General features: G+C 34.5%; 1 protein-coding gene across 4 annotated transcripts in view; it reads left to right on the forward strand.

The window, feature by feature from the left end:
- The window catches only part of CNKSR2 (connector enhancer of kinase suppressor of Ras 2), a 251,661-nt gene that overhangs the window by 85,502 nt on the left and 147,045 nt on the right, over window positions 1-19,114 (forward strand). For all 4 annotated transcript variants that reach the window (XM_044377559.3, XM_044377556.3, XM_044377557.3 and 1 more), the window contains exon 5: window positions 13,553-13,594. In XM_044377559.3, coding sequence (XP_044233494.1) covers window positions 13,553-13,594 — 42 coding nt within the window. The remainder of the gene's footprint in view (window positions 1-13,552; window positions 13,595-19,114) is intronic.

The raw sequence follows: 19,114 nt of genomic DNA on the forward strand, positions 1-19,114 counted from the left end.
GTTCTGAAAGTTTTATTGCTTATTTATGTAATGTATTTTCATTGTCTTCTTACTCTCTGAATTCAGTATGTTTGCCATGCTGTCTTATGATGCATTTCATCTTTTAAGAGGCTATTAAAATTTTCTCACAAAGACCCTAAAAAGATAGAACTTTTACCATTGTTGCTATGTTATGTACATGGAAGCAGATACAGAAGGATGGGTTACGTGATTCTTATCCCTACAGGTGATAAAATAAAATTGAGAAGAGAGTCCCTGATATGTTACCATTTGTCTTGTACCATGATGATTCTTTTTAAAGAATAAAATCAAAAGTAATACCAGTCCATTTAAGAAAAGATTCGCTGTGAGAGACTTGGTGAAAGCACATATCTGCCTCATGCATCTCTGTGTCTCCAGTGCCTGGCAAACAGATGTTTGTTGAAAGAATGAAAGGACTCATTTTCCCCTTAAAATTCCACCAAAAAAAAGGGCTACAGGTTGTAGATTTAGCTGCTGTAACTCACTGTGATGCTGATGAAGACCTAAAGAGAACTAACACACACACACACACACACACACACACACACACAAATTCTTTTCAAAGTTGATGAAATCCAGGTCTATTGTCATTATTACAAATACACAATTAGTCCTTTAAATTTTAAGGCCGCTTCTTCCTATTCCTTCTCCTATTAATCCTTGCAACTCCAGGAAGATGAGTGGGGGAGGTAGGAAACAGTGGTGACAGTATCAATCTCCTCCGTGAAACAGGTAATGAGCTAGTGAATTGGGGAGGGGAGGGGAGGGAACAGGAGAGGAGAGAAGGGGAGGGGAGAAACAGGGAGGGGAGGAGAGGTTTCTGTGGAGAGGACCAGAATCTAAGAGGAGAGGGCTGGTTCTGGAGCTAGGAAAGGTTACCATTACTGTCCAGTCTGCTCAACCTCCCCAAATAAATCCATGTGTACATTTTTGAGTATCATTTGGAATGCTTTTGTAGCTTAAAAATTCCAGTTTTGATTTGATACGAAATTTGGAAACCTGAGCCATAAAGGAATATAGAATATAATGCTATGAGACTATGTAATGCCACAGTGGGAGTTATAAAGATACCTAAGCAGGAAAAATCAAACGGTTCGATTAGATACTTTTATTGGTCCTGGTTCTGTAACTATTTGATGTATCTTACTACAGTTTAAGTGCCATCCTGAAAGGCATTTAAAAATGCCTTTCAAAATGTCTACAGTTGTGCTATTCAGCAGTTACTAATAATATAACTGTTAATTTCCATTTTAATGTCTCACTATTTTCCACAGCCCTCCTCACCCTACTAAGTATCTCACTAGGCTTTTGTTTCTTCACATTTAAACTGTCTACAGAAATATTTTCCTGCTCTCTCTCCCAACTGAACTGCCTTTTAGAATTGAAATGTATACTGCCATGGTCTCTTCTGTTCACTTTTGTACCCCTTCCTCAAATCCTATCTAGATAAACCCTATTCCTTAAGACATTTAAAAATTATTAGGAAGAACAAAACATCTATATGAAGTTTAATGGGCAGGGAATAATAACATTGCTATTTTGAGGTTGGCCAAGTGCTTTTACAACACATTATCAGAATCAGATTTGTTCCTCACGATAATCCGGCGAAGTAGGTAGACCAAATGTCATTATCTCAATTTTGTAAGTGAGTAAATGGAATTTCAGAGAGGGAAAGTGACATGATAAGTGACATGGCCAGGACTTAGATCCATGCTTTGACATTGTAATACTTTCTGCTCATTGCTCCTCAAGTTTGGCTTTACCTTAGAATGAAGTGAGGACCTTTTTAAAAGCACTGATATCTGTGCCCCATAAGACTTATTAAATTAGACTCTTTATTGCGAGGCTTGGCATCAGTAGGTTTTTTTTAAGATTTTATTTATTTATTTGAGACACAGAGAGAGCGCGCGTGCGCGCACAATCAGGAGGAGGGGCAGAGGAAGAAGCAGGCTCCCCGCTGAGCAGGGAGCCTGATACAGGGCTTGATCCCAGGACTCCAGGACCATGACCAGACCCGAAGGCAGATGCTTAACCAACTGAGCCGCCCAGGTTCCCCGGCATCAGTAGTTTTTAAATTGATTCTAATATGGAGCCAAAGTTGATAACCACTGTGCACATAGTTAACTAGCTTAGAATGAGATGAGTATGAGGTGAGAAGAAAATATATGTGTTCAAGAATGGTGTTTTCTCAAAGGCTGGTCCATGGACTATGATTCACCTGGGGAAGCTTATAAAGATGCAGATTCCCTAGACTCTACCATAGGTTGGCTGAGAACTGTGGATCAGTAGGTTCCACTATTTACAGGTGATATCAGCCCAGAGGCCACACATTTATAAAGGAGTCTAGTTAAAGTTTTGAGTTCACAACTCTAGTTATCAATTGTTCATAGTCAATCGGTGCCATAAATGCATATCCAAAAGGATTAAACATGTTCAAGACATCAAACGTAAGATATAAATGAAAATGTTCATTGTGCATTTGTAATAAGGGGAAAATCTGTATTAGAAAGGAATGTGCTGGGAACTAGGGTTAATAAAATAAGAAGAGACAGTAATAGCATTTTTAACATGTTATGAATCTTTATGCCTTACATGGATTATCATCAAAATCATTACACAGATTTTCATACTTATAAAAGATTAAAGTGTACCAAAAAATATATAGAGAGGTACTAGTTATAGGCACCAATTTTCTAAGGCATTTGTTTCTGCTGACAAAGTAGTTTTTAATAACCCAGGTTCCTTGGGTTGGGTCAGAATGACCAGCAACATCAGACAGATAATTCAGATGAAATCAGGCTCTAACACAAGTGAAATAATGGACTGAAATTATAATCGATAGTGGCAGATTGAAGAACTGGTCAGAATTAAGTAATTAGGACAAGTGAGCATGAACAAGACTAATAAAATGAGGCAAAAATTATATACAAACACAAGATGGTGAAAAGCTAGATTTGCACAAAGCTAAGAGAATGCAGTCTGAGGCTGACTGCAAATTGCAGTTGTGAGGAAAGACATAGCATGTCTGAAAAGTAGGACATTTCCTGAAATGAAGTACAGCATGTAAAATTCATGGAATGGGAGCACCTGGCTGGCTCGGTCGGCAGAGTATGTGACTCTTGATCTCAGTGTTGTGAGTTCAAGCCCCACAATGAGCTAGAGATTACATTTTAAAAAAACATAGTTATTGCATTAAACTCTGCGTTGGTTAGGTCTTCATTTTCATGTGTGTTCTAATTTTATCCCTTGTATCTGGTGGAAGATTTTATCAGTCATGTTAAGCTAGATTATGCTACAATAATAAGCAACCTGGAAATATTTGTACTTTTAATATCACTCATGTCCAGTGCTCATGCTTCATATCCAGCCTGGATGACTATAGCTGTACTCCACATCCTCCTCACTTCACAGCAGAGAGGAAAGAGAGCATGGTGTAACTATCGACTAGTTCTTAATGTTTCTGCATGCAAATGGGACACAGCACATCTGCTCGCATTTCATTGGACAAAATAAGTCATATAGCCATCACTGACTTCAGTAGCTGCGGGAAGTTTACGTTTTCTCTAAAAAAGGGAATGTATATTTAGAAATCATAATACAGGGGCGCCTGGGTGGCACAGCGGTTAAGCGTCTGCCTTCGGCTCAGGGCGTGATCCCGGCGTTATGGGATCGAGCCCCACATCAGGCTCCTCTGCTGGGAGCCTGCTTCTTCCTCTCCCACTCCCCCTGCTTGTGTTCCCTCTCTCGCTGGCTGTCTCTATCTCTGTCAAGTAATTAAATAAAATCTTTAAAAAAAAAAAAAGAAAAAAGAAATCATAATACAGGTCTGGCACAGCAATGAATCCATAAAGAATTCCAGTACAGCATTATACTAGAATTTTAAGGACAATAATCTTGTTTCTTTGAACATAAGGAAAGCACCATAAAATTAAATTATGTGGAAAAATTTTTAAATATCCAAAAAAATATGTTAGTAAAGGTTGAGTTTGAAGAATTTCTTCTCTCTCCTCAATGGTGTGTTTTTATGCACTGGTGTGTATCTTAGTATTTTAAGTATAATCTACTGCAATATTGGTGACGATAGGTTTGGTGGGAGGAAGAAGACCTTTTAAAGTTTTCCAAAACATAAAATTTTGTCTTATAATCACTCAGTGTTACTACTAGAAACCCTAAATGGATACTGATTATTTATGATAATGATTTTTGAGGGTGTACAAAATTAAGCCTAGATGTAGGCTGGAACTATTACTTGGACAATTTAGTATTTATTAGGATTTAAATATATTATTATCAACAATGATCTAAAAATATTGAGTGCTTGGTATCAATGTTACCTTTTCAGATGTTGCATATAGTGAAAAGAAATGCTTCCATTTTGTCCAAGAAGATGCAATCTAAATAGATAAAATGGACAAACATATATATGGTCTAAGGAATTTTTGAAACTAATACTTGGAATTTGTTTCAAATATACCATAATTTCCATTTATTTTTCTGGCAGCCAAGTGGATGATCTTGAACTGATGAAGTAAAGTTTAATTTATATTTTCATTTATGATGGATCATAGAATTTATCTTTGCTTGAACTCCTTAGTTGAATTTGTCACAAGGGAAAAATTGTTTCTCATCACTTAGACCCTATACATTTTCTTTCCTTTATGATGTATTAGATGGTCATTTCAGTAAGTAACTTGAACGTCTGGAAGCTAGAGAGGCTTTTTATTACAAAGAAATGTTAGCTTTATTGTATGAATATAAAATTCTTGACATCTTTTACATAATAAAAATCTTCATGCATGCAGAGAAAGCCCAATTATTTTTGTTGAAAATATCTGCTGAGATCATGCAGATTAAAGTTGAAAACCAAACTCATATTTAAAATAATTTTAAAACTGAAATTCAGTCTATTTTGGCACAAAATTAGAGTGTAGGGAAACTAAATGTACTGTGCTAGTTTGGCAATTACAAATTTTGTTTTTAAAAAATGGCTTTAAAAGTTTCATTTGTGTACCTAATCTCTAAAGCCAATGTGAAATGTGTATTACGGAATGTGAAAATAGAGAGTCAATGGACTAAAATATTCATAACTGGTAAATTGAGACTATAGAGTGTACAGAGCACCCTGAGGGATTAAAAGAGACTGTTCAGTTCCTTCTTTAAAAATACTGACCATCTAATGGGAGAGAGAAAGACTAACAGATAACTGATGGAAACATAATATCTGTGCAGTTAGTATATAGTACCCAGGCCTTTCAAAAATATTTAGGTCTTCACTCAAGACATGCAGAATAAACAAACTAAGCTCATGATGGGGATTAGCTCACTGCTTCTTCAAGTTGTCAAAATTAAGCTATTAAAGTTACAGGGATCACAGTCTCACCCTAATGAGTTTTATGGTCATTAACACCTTAACTTGACATTTTTACTTTTTATCCCTTTTGACACTTCAATCTTGATAAGCCTCAGTAGTTTTTAGATTTGTTACAGAGCCATTAGGATGCTGAAAAAAACAATCAGCCTTACTTCTGCCTACATTCCCAAGTCTCTATATGCTTAAAGATTAGTTGCCACACCCATTCAACTATTGGGACAGTAGTCTTTCATTGTGAAGTGAAGACTAGAGAGATTAAAGCCAGACTGGGGGACACCTGGGCGGCTGTGTTGGTTAGGCGTCCGACTTTTCATTTCAGCTCAGCTCATGATCACAGAGTCTTGAGATCAAGGCCCATGTTGGTCTCCATGCTCAGCGGGGAGTCTGCTTCTCTCCTCTTCCTTCTCCCTCTCCTTCTGCCCCTCACCCCACTCATGCTCTCTCTCTAAGAAATAAATAAATCTTAAAAAAAATAATAAAGCCAGATAGGGCTTCATTTTAGATGGCCTCTGAGGGAGGAAGAACTGGGCAGAATTTTGAAGAGCAATATGATGCAAGGTGCAGAAGAATACGGCTATGTTCACTGATAGACTATAGACGACCACTAAGGTCATGGCCACTCACATTCTCCCATCCCTTGTTTATTGCTCTTTGTATGTTACAACTCAATACCTTTTTTAACCTAATGAAAATCTTAGCGGATTCTTTTCAAAATGGGTCATTTTAAAATTTCAAGAGGGGTGCCTGGGTGGCTCAGTCAGTTAAGCATTTGACTCTTGGTTTCAGCTCAGGTCATGATCTTGTAGTCATGAGATCAAGCCCCACTTCAGGCAGGCTCCGTCCTCAGCGTGGAGTCTGCTTCAGATTCTCTCTCCCTCTCTTTCTCCCCCCACTGCTCAACTCTCTCTCTCTCTCTAAAATAGATAAATAAATAACGTCTTTAAAATTTCAAGAGATACCATCCTTCATGAACTCTACTCATTCCCAAAACAATAGCAAGAAGACTGTTCCAACAAGTTTTTGGTCATTAAGCCAGTCAAAATGGTGAAAGTGTTGCCAAGGAGGTGCTTGGGGGTGGTTGGTTATACCTCTGCCTGCCTTGTTTGCCAAGGACATTTATATATCTGAAATTTAACAGGAGCATTTTGATAACACATTCAAGAAGACCAATGACTGTCTTTTCACTATGGACGTACTTTTCACTCAAGGCACTCAGTCAGCTTTTGCTCTTTGAAGAATCCAAATTTAGTCTGGACTTTTATTTTCCATTCATTGCAAATCTTTTACCCCTGGCACTGCTTTCTCTGTGCCCACAAAGCTAGGTGATGACTTCTTTGAATTCCTTTTAATGGCTCTTTTCTGTATATCATCCTACAGAGAGAATTGCTTTCATTGTACTATGCTGCTACTGTAGATGTCACAATAGACTGGAATCTGCTCTTGCGGAAGGAAAAAAGAAGCGAAGCATCTGGTCAATAACTGGAAACTAAACTCTCATGTCTTTCTTTTCAGATGTTGCTTTATTGTTATTTGTTTGAAAATCTTATTAAATGGCTTCCCATTTTGTAACTGTTGGAAGGACCATAGTATATTTCTCTAGACCTGACATTCTGGCTGGCATGGTGACCACTAGCTGCATGTGGCAACTGAAATATAAATCTAAATTAATTAAAACTAAGTAAAATTACAAATCCAGTTCCTCCTTTGCACATTTTAATTGCTCAGGAGCCACATATGTCTAAAAGCTACTGAATTTCAAGCAGCACAGACATAGAACATAATTAGGATAATTCTCTTATCGCTCTAAGCTTTAATAAATATGTCTCTGTAATACCACTTTCTCCCTTTACTCCTGGCCACACAACTAACCCTTCCGTCCTGCTCCTAAATGTAAGCATTGTCTGAGCTTCTGTCCTCTGCTACCTTCTCACTACACATATTCTTTTTTAATGAATTTGTTGTTTTCTTGTGCCTTTAACTATCTCTTCAGTGTAAATACTCCCAGATCTGGCTCTATTTTAGATCCAATTCAGTTTATTCAGTTGCTTGCTGGACAGCTTTGTATAAAATGTCCTGTCTTTCAGCCACTTCTAATTTCACATGCCCAAAATATAATTATTTTATTCTCCCCAAAGTCTCTCCTAACATCTCTACTCAGCCATTCATCCATTTGCTCATGTTTGAACCCCTAGAGTAATGTTTAACTTTCCTCTCCCCATTATTCTCTATGTATGAATCAGTCACCCAATTCTCATTCCTGGCTACACGTATGTCAGGCACCTCTCCTCAACTTGGTTTCCACCATCATAACTACAGTTCAAGCTTTGATTACATGTTTACATTTTCTATTGAAAGAGCATTCCAACTGATCTTGCTGCCTTCAGCTTTTTTCCCTTTTAAATCCACAACTTCTTCCCCATTGTTTTCATAAAACGTATATTTGATCACATACTTCCTATGCTCAGACATCTCTGAGCACTTCCTTGAATCAGAGTAAAATACGCACTCCTCCATCCTCCTTAGAGATGAAATGTCTACTTGATATATCTAGGAAGATACACAGAATTATAGAGATTCATTATCTGAGACATGACTTGAAAGTTACTCTTATAACTAAGGGAAATGAAAAAGAACTATGAGAAAAGGAACAAGAAGAGATGGCTATTAGAGTTGTTAGCTGGACCAGAGAGTGTGGACTCCACTCCTCCTCCCCTTGCCCACAACACACACACTCACCATTTTAACGTGGCTGTTGAACACCAACCATGGCACTATGTAAGCTACCCTGACTTCAAATGCTCCTGAAAAAAATTCACAAGCAATTATCAGTTGACCAAATTAAGTGTTGTCTTCGTTGAATGGGGCTTCAAAATAAATTGTTACTGAAAAATAAAAATTTTATTCCCTTCAAAACAAAATTTCTCCAGGCTAGTATTCGTAGCTCTCCACAATATGACCTCATGTTATTTTCTAGACTTTGTTTCCTGTTGCATTCATTCCACATATCTTATGCTCTAGCCTGGTGTGCTTACTTCTCATCATGCCTTCATTCATGTGTTCACACAAGCTGAAGTGTTCTTTCCCCGTGAACCCCCAACTTCCAGATTCAAAAGTTATTTAAGGTCAGTAAAATACCTCCTCTACAAGGTCATTCCACAGTTAACAAGTTAGGATTTATCTGCTTTTTATGGGATCTTCTGTTAGTATTTTTCACATACCTTATATTACTATTTGATTGTTTTCTCCACTAAATAATGAAATAATGATGGCCAAGGGTCAAGTTTAATTTATCTTTGATTATGTAATAGTGCCTGACATTGAATTGCATTTACAAGATGCCCCAGAATTCTTTTTTGGTGAATGGAGTAAATGAATGAGTGAATGAATAAAACTAACACTAACTCATATGAATCGCTTAAGCATTGAAGACATTTTGGTACCTTGACAATAGAATATGTGAAGTATTTGGTATGAAGGTGCCATTATTAAAGGTGTGCATGGATGGATTATTTAAATATTATGTACAAGCAAAACAATATTTTTAAAGGCGCCTGGGTGGGTAGCTCAGTCGGTTAAGCATCTGACTCTTGATTTCGGCTCAAGTCATGATCTCAGGGTCATGAGATAGAGCCTGCCTCCTGCTCTGAGGTGGGTGTGGAGCCTGCTTGAGATTCTCTTTCCCTCTTCCTCTGCCCTTTCCCTGTGTATGCACATATGCTCTCTCTGTCTCAAAAAAAAAAAAAACTAATAATATTTTTATATTATATGTACAAGTATACTATAATATACCAACAAGAGACATGAAAGTTTATGGTATTTATAGTTATAAAGTTCCATGAAATATAATTGTATACAGCATTAGAAACATACACTATTTTTCTTCACTCTCTTGCTTTATGTATTAAATATTTATAACCTATGAGCTGTTCCTATGACTATAATACACAGTTAATGAGAAATATTACTTTCACTGAACATCATGACCCCAGGATGCTTAAAATGTGTTGACAAAGTATGGAACATCAATGGTAACACATAAGATAGAAGTGTTTCTATGTGTTCTGCTCAGTATGGCAGTTGCATCACTATTTCACAAAAACAATAACTGATTATGATCCTGTGTGGGCACGTAGCTCATCTGTGGGAGACAGTTTCTGTGCATACTTAGGCTTTTCAAAAAGAAAAAAATGATCAAAACTGAAGAAACACTCTCTATCTTTATGAGTATTATCTTATTAGGAATTTGATGCATTTAAATGTGCAACACATGGTTTGTAGAAGCGTTATATGGACAAAGATAAAGAAGAAATTGCAAATGTCATTTTGCACTCACAGTAAAAGACAGCATGAGCCACTGAAGAGAATTCCTAGGAGTATATAGTGGCATAGCTCTAAATCCAATTTTAAAAATCTAAATTTAGTCCTAACCTAAAAATAAGTAGAACGTCAGAGGTGTACCTTTTCTTAGCATGAATAGGTTCTTTAAAATATGGATTTCTCCATATTCAGTGCTATTTTCTTTTTAAAACTTGGGGTATGATCTTTTGGGAAAATATTTGGCCCTAAGTGTTAATAAAACCCACTTTTGAGAAGCCAATATTTTAAATTCATGTCTTGATGGAAATAAAATAACTTATTAATAAAATGAATCCCCTAAGGTAGAGTATGGGCTATTTAAATATTTAGCATGATAAAATGAACTCCTTAACATGATAGCTTAAGTAAATAGAACATAGTCGTTTAGTTTCTGTTCTTCTCCCTAATATAAAGTAGCAGGTTAATATGTACTTTTTTGTATTGTTCTGTTCTGTTTGGTTTTTATTATGCTGCGTCGCACCCTTGTGAAAGCCTTTGGCTTCAATAATGAACAACCCGATCTGGCTGAAAGAAGGTAGAAGCAGTTATTCAAAGTAGTGAGCAGTTGAAGAAAGAAATAAGTTTACTAGGAGGAAAAAAAGAAAAGCCAATCAATAAATGGAGGGAATGTGTAACAAAAGCAGATAGTTCTGAGGAGTTGAGAGCTGTTTAGAGTGAGCCAGCAGATACTAAGACCTAATTAAAAGCCACCTTTCCTGATTTTTTTAAGGCAGAGTTAGTTGTTTCCTCCTCTGCTCCCCCAGCCCTATGACTTTGCCTTTATTATAGTAATTGTGAGTGTCCCAAATGTGTCGGTGCGGATTTAAGCTTTAATAAGTTCGCATGTGTGAGTATGCTACAAGCATAACGCAAACATCCTTTGACTATTCCAATTTCTTTTATAGTCATTTGGTTTTGTTTATTTCAAGTAGTAAGTTTTTAATTTTAATATTTATGACAGTTTTTTAGACTGGTGGAAAACCTTATCCACCTCAGTCACGGGATGTATCTCTTTTAGACTTTGTCTTGTTGGTTGTGTCAGAATTGTCAAGTATACATCAGTACTTTATTCTTTAAATAATCTTAAAGCTCAGATTATAGGTATAATCCTTTTAGTCACTGAGAATCAGGAGCTGATGAATGCGTTTACAAAGTTTTGAAATTTGACTTGAGCAAGGTATATAGCACAACACAGTGGTCACTTTGCATTTTAATGAGAAATATACCTGTATTTTAAAATTTTAAATAATTGGCCTTTCACATGTTGATTTCTATATTTTTGTGGCATTCGTACTTGTAAAGTTATTGAAGCTTAAACTTCACGAAGACATTGAGATTCTACATATTTTAACTTACTTATGTGAATGCCTGTCTCCTTAAACTGCGGCTTTCTGAGTCAGGGGCCATGTTTTATTCGTCTTTGTACCCTGAACACAGTTGATTAATATTTTCTGAAAAAGGAGGAATAGTACATCTATTATACATTGTCCAATTTGTTTAATATATTCAGTATTACACAACTGTTACTAAATATATTTAGATGTATTTGGTACATACAAAATTTAGCATCAACTGTATTAATATATGTAATAATTAATATGTACTTTACTGTTTCCATCCATTGCAACTATTATTTTTTTAGAATCCCAAATTGCTCCATCTTTGGCCAGTAAGAATCTCTTCATGTTGACTTCTGAGTCCTGCTGGCACAATCCTTGTAGAGCTTAATAGCTTCTTTCTATCTGTGTCACAGTACAGTCCAAGCTTATCTTGTACATTTCCTACCCCAGATTGGGACTCCACTGTTTTCCTTGAAGGCCTGGGAAATGGTATTTGAAAATCACTAACTGTGAGGGATTTATTCATTACTCAGTTGGTTGTTTATGTCTTTTCAGTGGGCAGAACTAAGAAATACATACAGATGTGTATACATAATACATCAAGATACTCTAGGTTCTACTTACCTTCTTATATATGTATCTACTTTGTCTCATGCTAAAATTACTTAGGACACCAAAAATGATAGAATGATAGTAATATCACGTAACTGTTCGATTGCTTCATCCTATGAAATGCAGTAGGTTCAGCAAAACAGTAACAGACTAACAACACTACTACCAACAAACAATATGATTACTGACAATAGTATAAGATTTTGTTTAGTAATTTTTTTTTGTTATGTCACACTAGGGATGTGCAAGTAAAGTATTATATTTTGAAGAACTTGAAATAGTTATTCTCTGTGTGATTATTGTATCACTAGCAGGATATCCATTTAGATCATATTTACTTTTTTCCTTGAGGAGAATCCCTTTGAAGCTTGAACATTTAATCATATTCTCTGATTCTGGGAAGGTAGGTAAATAATCAAACTTGCATCCATTATAGCTGAAGCAAGTTGTACAGGCACCTTGGGGAAACTGGGCAACTTTGCAGCTTTTCCCAAATCATCTCTTACCAAAGTAATTGTGTTTGAAATTAATTCTGTAAAATTGGACTCTTCCAAATTCAGATGTAAGTACAATGTACTTTCCCAGTATAAATGTTTTATCTATACCTTATCTCCCCTGTTCACATAATTCATACTTACTTTATAGAGACATAGATATGGCTAAATTTGTAACAAACTTCTTTGGCACAGAAGCCCTTCAGTATGGCAAGGCCCAATCCTTAAGTATTTCTATTAGTTTGTGAAATGAATCAGACCTAAATTTAACTTTAAAACTTTTGCTCCTGATAAGAATATGTAATACTTCTGACAAGGTATTGTGGTGAATTGGCATTATCAAAAACTATGTTCAACAAGATTCCTTTTTTAAAAATTATATTCAGAGGAAAAAATGAAATGGGCTATCATTCCTTAAAATATGCAGTACTGTGAAACATGGTTATTCTTTCAAAATTAGATGGTCAAATAGTAATTAGTTAACTTTATATTTTGAAGTAAAGGTAATTAGTTTAAATTTTTAAAATAAAGACATAGAACAATAATTCATGATTAAAATATATTTATCATTTACTGTATGCCAGATACTGTGCTAAGCTATTTATTTATTTTCTCATTTAATCCTCACAGTACCCTTATTGGGTTACTACTAATATTATGCCCATTTTATAAGTTTCTTAAGAAAAATGAACCATAGAAACAAAGTTTCTAAGCAAAGATTACTTTGCTATATTTTTGCTTGTAAATCTAACAACTACAGGTAAAAATACAATGATGATTTTTAAAAACAATTTTTTATAATTTCAAAGTTTCAAATTTAGGTAAGAACTATGAACTTTATATTTATTAGTAATGTGTATCAATTTTAAACACATAATATAAAGGATATGTGATAGCCTACAACACTTGAAAATATAAAATCATTTTGAGACTAAGACTATTGAAATAAGTATTAGTGTTTTTCCTAATGTTCCAATCTATAATAAATTAGTATTTGAAATGTTGGAAATATTTCAACAAAAAAGTATTTATCACAAATAAAATTTCAGATAGAAAATGGTTAAAATTTTTTTTAATATTTGATTTTGTATGTTTAATGTATATTATTCTTTATTATATGTGTGTAAAATTGGAAATTATAGTTAAACAAAAATGAGAATATCTCTGTAACTGACCATCAGAGCTAACTACTATGAATATTTTAGTATATGGCATTCCAGATTTTTTTCCCATTCTTATTGCTATTTTTGCTTGAATTGTCAAGACTTTTTCAAATTGTAGTTCATTTCCTAAGAAATTATTTTAAAAAGCATGTTTGATTTTTTAAAAACTAATGCATATGTTTCTTTTTTTTAAAGGATTGTACTGTGTATGAAACAGAGAATAAAATTCTTCATGTGGTAAGTATGCTTGGATTTATTTTCATCTTCATTAGAAAATATTTCTTTAACTAGTAATTAAATATAAAGTTATAGCCTATAAAAATGAGCTCTGCGTATCTCATAGGAAAAGTACAAAAGAAGATAAAAAGTATAAAAGAACAGGTTAAATTAGTTACAACCATTCTTTTGTATCCTAATAAGTATGATACAATGTGACACAAATTTTAAGATTGTAGTATGTAGCAAGTTTGGAATGTAATGAAAAACCTAGAAAAAAGAGAATTTGAAATCAGAAATTTTTTTGTGACAAAAAGAGAGAAAAGTATTTGGTTATATAATAGGGTAAACAGCTTATCATCATTTGGATGAAATAATAAAATAATCAATCTGCCTTTGATCAGATTCTATACTCACCAAATAACCTTCCAGATTTTAATTTGGCAATATTCGTTTAATTAACTAATGACTTTGCAGGTATTTTATGTTATTACTAGAAATGGAATGTAAGTATATTATACTTTATAGAAAGGTATCTCCTTTCTTGTTAATGAACAGTTTGCTATTTTTCTTTGTAAATCTGTAACTTGGTTGATGCTCATCTGTCCTGATAACTTCTTCACCTCTGTTAGAAATAAATGACAACATAAGTAACATTGAAGAAGTTTAGAAGGGAATGCAATATTTTACTGTGTCAATTTCACCAATTTCACATTCCATCTAGTGAGAATTTAAAGATCCTGTCTGATGATGGTTTGAGACTGTGGATGGCATTAGCCAATCAGTTCAGCTCAGAAAGCACTTGTATTTTTTTCTTCTTCTTTTTTTTTAATTTGGATTTCTTCTATTATTTTTTTATTAACATTTCTTAAGTTTTTATTTAAATTCCAGTTAGTTAACATACAGTGTAATATTAGTTTCAGGTGTACCATATAAATGATTGGACACTTCCAGACACATCACCCTGTGCTCATCACAAGTGCCCTCCTTAATCCCCATCACCTGTTTCACCCACCCTTCCACCCACTTCCCCTCTGGTAACCATCAGATTGTTCTCTGTAGGTAAGAGTCTGTTTCATAGTTTGCCTCTCTCTCCCCACACCCCCTTTGTTTGTTTATTCAGTTTCTTAAATTCCACATATGGTGAAATCATGTGGTATTTGTCTATTTCCACTTCTCCCTTCCTGGCCTTTTAATGTGCTAGGTTTTAGTAGAAGGTTGTATACTTGTGTGTTGCTTTTCTCACAATAAGATTCTTTGTTAAAAATAATAAAGTAGTATTAAGTTATACCAACTACTTGGTATATGATGCTGGAATACTTTCTTTAAAACAAAATATTCAAAAAAGTCTCTTTCCAGATTCCCTGTAGTGTAGAGGAAATCACATTAAGTAAGAACTATCTGAACCCTAATTCTAACACTTTGTATCTCCATGACCTTAGTCAAGTGCTTTAACTTTCTTTGAGATTTTTTAACGTGAATTTTAATTAAATAAATTAAAAAACTTATTGCTGTAATTGACACATAACATTATATTAATTTCAGGTGTTTGACATAATGATTTGATATTTGCAGGAGACTTTGTTCTTAATATGTAATATGAGAATATTAAGATCTGCTAAGTACAATCGTTTATAATTTCATGACCTTCTTTCCAGTACTTATGTGTTTTTATTTTCCCTTTTTTCTTTTTTATGTGCACCAGAAAATAAAAACTTGGGTTTTGATATAACTTGTTTAGAATCAAATTATGACTAAATTTGAATGTTCTCTTTGTTACTATGATAGTTGAATCAGAGTACTCATACAAATGAGTAGATACTACAGTAGCTTGAGTAGCTGCATACCTCAGCTACTAGAAATAGAACATCATCTGTCTCAGCCCAGACCCAATCCCTATATCTTTATTTTGTCTGGAGGGTAGGGGAGGCAATTATGAAGAGGAAGGAGAACTTATCATTTATGAAAACCTACTATATCCTAGGAGTTCCATAGGCAATATAAGCATCAGAGTACTCTTCAACAGCTGGACAAACTGAGATAGCTCAGAACAGTTGTGAGGTGTGTCTTTTCTTGAAATAGGTCTTTATTTAAGGATAAGCAAAGAAAAAGAATGGGAAAGAGAAGAAGTATCCCCTCATATATCAGAAGGAAATCCTTCCCCATGCAGTAAGTTTATTAAGAACATCTCTTTAATGATCTCAATAAGAATCAAAAGAATATCGTTTGCATTAAAATAGAATACCATCTTATAAGGAAGGCAAAACCACTATAAATTGAGCACAAAACGAACTAAAAAAAGTCTTTAAAACTAATTGAACATAATAAAAAATAAAATGAAATAAATAAAACTAAGAACATGGAAATAGAAAATAAACCATGCTGATAGTATTAAAAAGCATACTGGTTATTGCAGAAAATTGAAACGATGAGACACGAAATAAACTTTATTGACACTCAGATTTTTAGTAAATTAATAAAAAGACAAAAAATGAGAGAAGATAATGGCTATAGAGGATAGGTTATGGTTAATGCACCTTCAACTAATTATTAGTTTCTAAAGAAGAAAACAATAGAAAACAATTAAGGGTATAATAGAAAAATTTAGGAATAGAAATTGGGAAAATTGAATTTCTCAACAAAGTCAGAAAGTGAATTGGAAAGATAACAGCTTCAAGATATTTTCTGGTAACATTTTACTGTTTTACGGCAAGAAGCAACTACATTCATTTAACCAGTGAGAAGAGACACATGAGAGGTTGTAACTTCAAAGAAACAGGAATTATGCTGTACTCAGATGTGTACTGTGAAACCATAACTGCCAGAAGACAATGAAAATCCGTAAATCTTTTAAGAAAAGTAATGCCCCAAAATGTTTATATCTAAATTATCATTCATGTGTGAAAGCAACAAAAAGATATTTTTAGATCAGCAAGATCACTAAAGTACCTTTTTGAAAAATGTATTTGAGTAAGTTTACCAAATAAATGAAGCAAAAGTTTCTAAATCTAGAATAGGAAACTTGTGGTAGCAAAGTACTGGGGTGAACAACAAATCAGATGCCATTCATGCTGCTATAACAAAAAGACCCTAGATTGGGGGGCTTAACCAACAAACATTTCTTACACTTTTGGAGGCTAGGCAGTCCAACTTAAGGGCACTTGCAGATTTGGTGTCTAGTGAGAGCTTGTTCCCTGGTTCATAGAGAGTCTTCACATAGTGGAAGGGGTGAGGGAGTACTCTGGAGTCTCTTTTATAAGGACACTAGTCCAATCCAATTTAAGAGGGCTTGGCCCTTACGACCTAGTAACTTCTCAATGACTCCACTCCCAAAAACCATCACACTTGGGATTAGGTTTCAACATAAGAATTTAGGGGGAGGCACAAACCTTGAGTCTATAGCAGATAGTGAGGAATAGAAAAATATATGAGTGCTACTATTTTTTAAATGAAGGTTATTATATAAATCAAATCGATAAGTATCATTAGATAAATCAGAAAGATAACGCAAATAACATTGGATTTATTTGTTTCTTAAAGAGAGAAGCTCCGCATCCGTAAATTATCACAAACACTACCATTACTTTCCAGTGGCAGTTTTCCTCAGAAACAAGGAAGCCCTGTAACACAGTAATGAAATACAAATTTTCACGTTACAAATTCATAAACACAAATACATATACACAAAAAAACACACACTAAAAATATTCAAATGCTGGTGAGAAACTAATGAAATTAAAATGGACATACCTTACTGCTAGGCATGTACATTCATTAAACCTTTGTAAGTTTTAGGCAGCTTTAAGACCCAGAAACATTAATACTGATATTTACATAGTATTTACAGTATGGCTCAGGCACTGTTTCAAGTGCTGTATATAAACTAATCATTTGGGCCTCATAACAACCTTATAAGACAGGTTTTACTACTATCCTGTCCATGTTACAGATGAGGAAACGTGAAGAACAGGAAGGTTAGTTTACTTTTCTGAAGTGACACAGTTGGAAAGGATTTAAGACAGGATTTAACTCAGGCAGTCTGGCTCCTAAACTATCTTGGGAATCTGATGTAAAAACAAATTATAAAACACAATAAGATTTTTTTATAGCAAGAATTTAGAGCAGCATTATATAATAGTGAAAAATAGGAAATAACAGAGTAACGTGTCAGTAAATTATGGTGCAATTACAAGATGAAATATTTACTATTCATAGTTAATATTTGAAATTATATCTGAATATATAATTTATGAATAAATTACACTTTTGAATGTACCTAAAATATTTATGTTCCAATATTCAAGGAAAGATTCTAAATAATAATGTTAAGCAAAAACCAGATTAAAAGCATTATAAACATGTCATCATTGTTGAAAATTTTAAAAGAGAATATTCTATGTTAATATTTATTGTGTTTGCTCAGTAAGATAATAGCTGATTTTTAAAAAATTTTTAAATATCTTCCCAATTTTCTTCAATTAGTTTGCATTGATTTTATTTTTTTATTCAAAAAAATTTTTAAGAGTTTTATTTATTTATTTGAGAGTGAGAGAAAGCGTGAGCAGGGGGAGGGGCAGAGGGACAAGCAGGCTCCCTGCTGAGCAGGGAGCATGATGCGGTGCTCAATCCTAGGACCCTGGGATCATGACCTGAGCCGATGGCAGATGCTTAACCGACTGAGCCTCCCAGGCGCCCCAGTTTGCATTGCTTTTATAATGAAAAATTACACAAGTATGTATTCTATTAGATTCATAATCCTGATGGCTTTCAATGGATAATTTTATGGTACACATGCTAGATTTCCTGATGCTCACTGTTTTTGTCTTTAAAACAGGAGTTTTTTACTAGGAAGATCGGTAGGAGGAGAAAGGGATAAAGAAAGGGGGGTAATGAAGCATGAGAGACTATGGACTCTGAGAAACAAACTGAGGGCTTCAGAGGGGAGGGGGGTGGGGGAATGTGATAGACTGGTGATGGGTAGTAAGGAGGGCACATATTGCATGGTGCACTGGGTGTTATACGCAACTAATGAATCATCGAACTTTACATCAAAAACCAGGGATGTACTGTATGGTGACTAACATAATATAATTTAAAAAAATATTAAAAAAATAAAATAAAATTAAGAGGAAAAAAATAAAAATAAAACAGGAGTTTTTTATGCTTAAAATTCTAAAGTAGTAGACTCTGAATACCAAAACACTGGGTGGAAGAGGGTTGGTTGCAGTGGTAGACAAAGATGTCTGTTAATATGAAACATGAGAATGAATAAAGGGAAACTGAACAACTTGGGTTTCCTTGGAATTTGTCAGTTAGTATAATGGAACTGACCGCACAGTGCAGCCATAAAAGACAAAAAGGAAATGCAGATGATCAGTGCACTATACGTCTGAATGATTGTTAGCTAATGATAAGCAGAAAGGTATTTCCCCTCTATTGACCTGGTATTTCCCTTTCCGTTAGGCTTTGACCCTGATTACACTTTCCCTGATATGTTGGAGTACATCTGTTTTTGCTCTGCACAGATGCTGGTTTTATACA

Source organism: Ursus arctos, chromosome X (genome assembly GCF_023065955.2).
Source record: "Ursus arctos isolate Adak ecotype North America chromosome X, UrsArc2.0, whole genome shotgun sequence".
In the NCBI taxonomy this organism is placed as follows: Eukaryota; Metazoa; Chordata; class Mammalia; order Carnivora; family Ursidae; genus Ursus; species Ursus arctos.